The 3,431-nt window shown below is 46.1% G+C and overlaps 3 protein-coding genes across 3 annotated transcripts; 1 reads left to right on the forward strand and 2 right to left on the reverse strand.

Moving 5' to 3' along the window:
* The first annotated feature begins 4 nt into the window (after positions 1-4).
* On the forward strand, positions 5-931 carry LOC6585645 (NADH dehydrogenase [ubiquinone] iron-sulfur protein 4, mitochondrial). The gene is made up of 3 exons (XM_002011237.4): positions 5-178; positions 244-543; positions 637-931. Exons 1-3 carry the CDS (start codon positions 129-131, stop codon positions 815-817), a joined length of 531 nt encoding a protein of 176 aa, XP_002011273.1. The 5' UTR covers positions 5-128; the 3' UTR covers positions 818-931.
* Positions 778-2,380, reverse strand: LOC6585644 (serine/arginine repetitive matrix protein 5). The gene is made up of 2 exons (XM_032732860.2): positions 2,099-2,380; positions 778-2,047 (listed from the first exon to the last, which is right to left on the reverse strand). Exons 1-2 carry the CDS (start codon positions 2,201-2,203, stop codon positions 1,265-1,267), a joined length of 888 nt encoding a protein of 295 aa, XP_032588751.1. The 5' UTR covers positions 2,204-2,380; the 3' UTR covers positions 778-1,264.
* Positions 2,381-2,740: 360 nt separating this feature from the next.
* Positions 2,741-3,315, reverse strand: LOC6585643 (protein kish). The gene is made up of 3 exons (XM_002011235.4): positions 3,205-3,315; positions 3,035-3,144; positions 2,741-2,968 (listed from the first exon to the last, which is right to left on the reverse strand). Exons 1-3 carry the CDS (start codon positions 3,205-3,207, stop codon positions 2,863-2,865), a joined length of 219 nt encoding a protein of 72 aa, XP_002011271.2. The 5' UTR covers positions 3,208-3,315; the 3' UTR covers positions 2,741-2,862.
* Positions 3,316-3,431: the final 116 nt, after the last annotated feature.

Genomic DNA, 3,431 nt, shown 5'->3' on the forward strand with positions numbered 1-3,431 from the left:
CCTGCCAATGAAACAGCTGTCAAAAACAAAAACAACAAGAAAACGTTTGTGTTCCAAAATTTTACGTAATTTATATTGTGATTTGCCGTTGATAGCTCGAGATTGTGTGAAAAGGAAAACAAATAAAAATGTCGCTAATCCGTCAGGCGTTGGCACGCACAGCGCCCACAATGCAGTTGTAAGTGCAAAGCCTTCCCTTTGTCCCGGAACCACCAATCTCATTATTTTTCTTCTATTTGACAGCACGGCACGCCGCTGGGCCTCCTCGCAGGACGGCGGTCCACTTGACCCAAGCACTGCGCTCGCACGTCCCGAAGAGCTGGAGCAACGCAATAAGCTGAGTGGCAAAATAACCGTGCCCGTTGAAGTCAATCTCGGGCCCATTTCCGGCGTGCCCGAGGAGCAGCTGAAAGAGCGCCGCGTTCGCATTCATATCCCACCCAAAAATGCGATGCAGAGTGGAACGGACAACATAAATACATGGCAAATCGAGTTCGATAATCGCGAGCGCTGGGAAAATCCCCTCATGGGCTGGGCATCAACGTAAGCGAAATGCGAAATTCTGTCCAGCGACTCCCGTCTGATTAAATCCCACTCTCTCTATCTATCTATCTATCTCGCTCGCACTCGTTTTAGTGGCGACCCATTGTCCAATCTGAATGTAAAGTTCGGCTCCAAGGAGGAGGCCATCACATATTGCGAGCGCAATGGCTGGCGCTGGTTCGTCGACGGCGATCTGAAGCCCAAGAAGGAGCGCGTCAAGAACTATGGCATCAATTTCTCATGGAATAAGCGCACACGCGTCTCCACCAAGTGAAGCAAAGCCATCCACACGCAAACGCATGCGATGCACTTGCTCCAGTTCCGGTCTGCAGAGAACAGTGGCGCTTTATAATAATTTAATTGCTATTAAAACTATTAACAAGTCAAATCCTAATGTCAAATATTGCGTTTGTGGCCGGATAGAGGTTGGATTCGCTGGTGCTTCTCCTCTAGCACTCGTGTTGTCGCGCTGCTTCCATTCGGACTCGTCGACTAGGACCGCTGCTCAGTTTCCTCACTGCTGCTTCATCTCCGTCTGATGCCTGCATTTCCCCTTCGGATCGCGCCTCCACACATTGTTCGATAATACCTTCAACTCGGATTGATGCTTTGATTCCACAGCGAAGTGACAGCAAACCTATGCGCTCCTCAACTGCTGCAGGTCCATCTTTGACTTGGACTCTCCGGTCGCTCCTTCTGTTCGTCTCATTTGATTGTCGCTTCAACATGAGATTGGGTCACGCCTGGGACTACTCCTTCGACTCGTTTCTCGATTGCTGGAACTGGGACTGTGTCTTCGGCTGCGTTTCGGATTTTTATTTCTACTGCGTCTCCGACTCGGACTTCGACTTTGACTTCTCCCACGTCTTCTGTCTGGGGTGCGGCTGCTCCTGTGATTGTGACTGCTCGAGTTTCTGTTGCTCCTTCGACTGCTGCTGCTCTTACTGGGATTGTGACTGTTTCTCGGATTACTTCTACTCCTGCTCTTTCTGCTTTTCTTCTTTCGACTCCTACTCCTACTTCTGCTTCTACTCCTTCCTCTGCCATCCCGTTTCTCCGGCTTCCTCCATTCCCTGTGATCTCTGTCAGATAGACGCTGCTGCTCCTGTTGCTTCTGCTGCTGGTGCTTTAGTGCCTGCATTTGCAGGTGCACGAGCTGCTGCATCTCCTCCAGCAATGTCATCTTGCTCTTGCGATGCCTTCTCGCTCTCTGATGCGCTCTCTTTGTCTCTGCCACGAGCTCAGCGAAATCCGCCTGCTGCTCGAAGCTGAGCCGCTGTCGTGGCGTGCAGCTGAGCACGTGCTCGTAGAGGATCAGCTTCTCTTGGGAGCTATAGTTCAATTGCAAATCCGCGAAAGAATCAACTGGAGTGAGCTGTTTGCCTGGCAACAGTTGCTGCAGCAGTGTAGCATTTAACTGTACACTGTGCTCTGCTGCAGTGCAGCAACTTGGTGGCAGCTGCTCGACGACGACTTCGTCTGGTTGGGACACCGGGCGATGCAACTAAATAAGCAAACAAATCAGTTTTGCTTCAGCTGATGAAGCTGAACCTACCTTCTGCACGCCTTCCTCCGTCCAATTGAGCCGTTGCAGTAGTTGCTGCAGTTGCGCTCTGCTCTTAGCTACATACTCACGCAGTGCCTCCTGGCTAGTGGACATTTCAATTTCAATTTGTGAAATTTGCAATAAGAATTATTTGCAGCCGGCTTGCTGGAGAGTGCACTTTGACATTACTGTGCTAGACACAGCAAGGTCACACTGCCAAATTCCAACCAACGGCCTAGAGCAAATCTAATTACTTTGAACAGCTTAACTGTGCAGTTTCCCAGTTAAATTTGTTGAAATTTAATTTAACTTATAAAGTGTAGCAACCGCTGAGACTTCAGACCTGGAAACACGGGTAAGTTATGGATTGCCATCTTTTCTAGCCGGCATGTTGGTATTTGACATTAGTTATCTCAACAAAGTCACACTGAATAAACGGTGATGGAGATGATAATAAAAAAAACTACTCCATGTTTCACCCAAATTGGATTTTCTGTATGTATAACTTCTAGCCATATATGGATGCAGTACAGCGTATTTAGCATCTTGTTCGCAAGAGATAAAAGCACTCCTTGCTACCGGCATGCTGCAGCCAAACATTTTGTTGCTTAGCACAGCAAGGTCACACTCAGACAAGTACTAAACAAAATATTGCAGTTTGCAAAATTATTTTCGGTTTGCGTTAACATTAATATAGAGTAGAAAAATGTACATATGAACAAGTTGTACTAAAGCCTACAGAATGCCAATCATAATGCTATATTTATTGAACCTTAACTCCAAAACAGAACGGTGAAAGCCATTAGCAGGCAAGCGGCTCCAACCCAAGGGGACTTTCGTTCGCCGATTCGCGCTAGTTTCCAAAATGTGCCCAGCAACCTGCAATATGCATGTGTAATTGAATCAATTAGATTTTTTATAATTGTTTAAACTTAAAGCATTTACCCAGTTTTGTTGCGATCAATGATGCTGGGGAAAAGTGAGCGCAAATAGGCACAGGTGCATATTAACAGTAATATGACCGACAATAAGCTTTGAAAATTGAACAATGCACTCTGCAAGACATTTAACAATGAATTTTATTATTTAATTTTATAAATCACACAAAACATTACCATTTTGATGTGCGTAGCTTAAAAAAAAACGAAAACAAAAACAAATTATACTGTGACGTGCCCTATTAAGTGTGCCCGAGCTTGCGATGTTCTTTTATCGAAATATCGCACATGTAGCACTAAGTTGGCCTATCGATTATGTGTGTGCATGTGCAATGCACATACATATGTGTGTGTCCGTTCTTAACAAGTGCACATATCGCTAACCGATACATAACAATCGATAG

This window comes from Drosophila mojavensis, unplaced genomic scaffold (genome assembly GCF_018153725.1).
Source record: "Drosophila mojavensis isolate 15081-1352.22 unplaced genomic scaffold, ASM1815372v1 contig_136, whole genome shotgun sequence".
In the NCBI taxonomy this organism is placed as follows: Eukaryota; Metazoa; Arthropoda; class Insecta; order Diptera; family Drosophilidae; genus Drosophila; species Drosophila mojavensis.

What these genes read in the sequence shown, in the direction of transcription:
- LOC6585645 (XM_002011237.4), top strand. Translation starts at nt 129, where the DNA reads ATGTCGCTAATCCGTCAGGCGTTGGCACGCACAGCGCCCACAATGCAG. An exon ending in ACAGCGCCCACAATGCAGTT is followed by an intron (nt 179 to 243) that starts GTAAGTGCAAAG and finishes TCTATTTGACAG; the next exon opens with CACGGCACGCCGCTGGGCCT. An exon ending in CTCATGGGCTGGGCATCAAC is followed by an intron (nt 544 to 636) that starts GTAAGCGAAATG and finishes CACTCGTTTTAG; the next exon opens with TGGCGACCCATTGTCCAATC.
- LOC6585644 (XM_032732860.2), bottom strand. Translation starts at nt 2,203, where the DNA reads ATGTCCACTAGCCAGGAGGCACTGCGTGAGTATGTAGCTAAGAGCAGA. An exon ending in CGGAGGAAGGCGTGCAGAAG is followed by an intron (nt 2,048 to 2,098) that starts GTAGGTTCAGCT and finishes TTGCTTATTTAG; the next exon opens with TTGCATCGCCCGGTGTCCCA.
- LOC6585643 (XM_002011235.4), bottom strand. An exon ending in ATTGATCGCAACAAAACTGG is followed by an intron (nt 2,969 to 3,034) that starts GTAAATGCTTTA and finishes TGCATATTGCAG; the next exon opens with GTTGCTGGGCACATTTTGGA.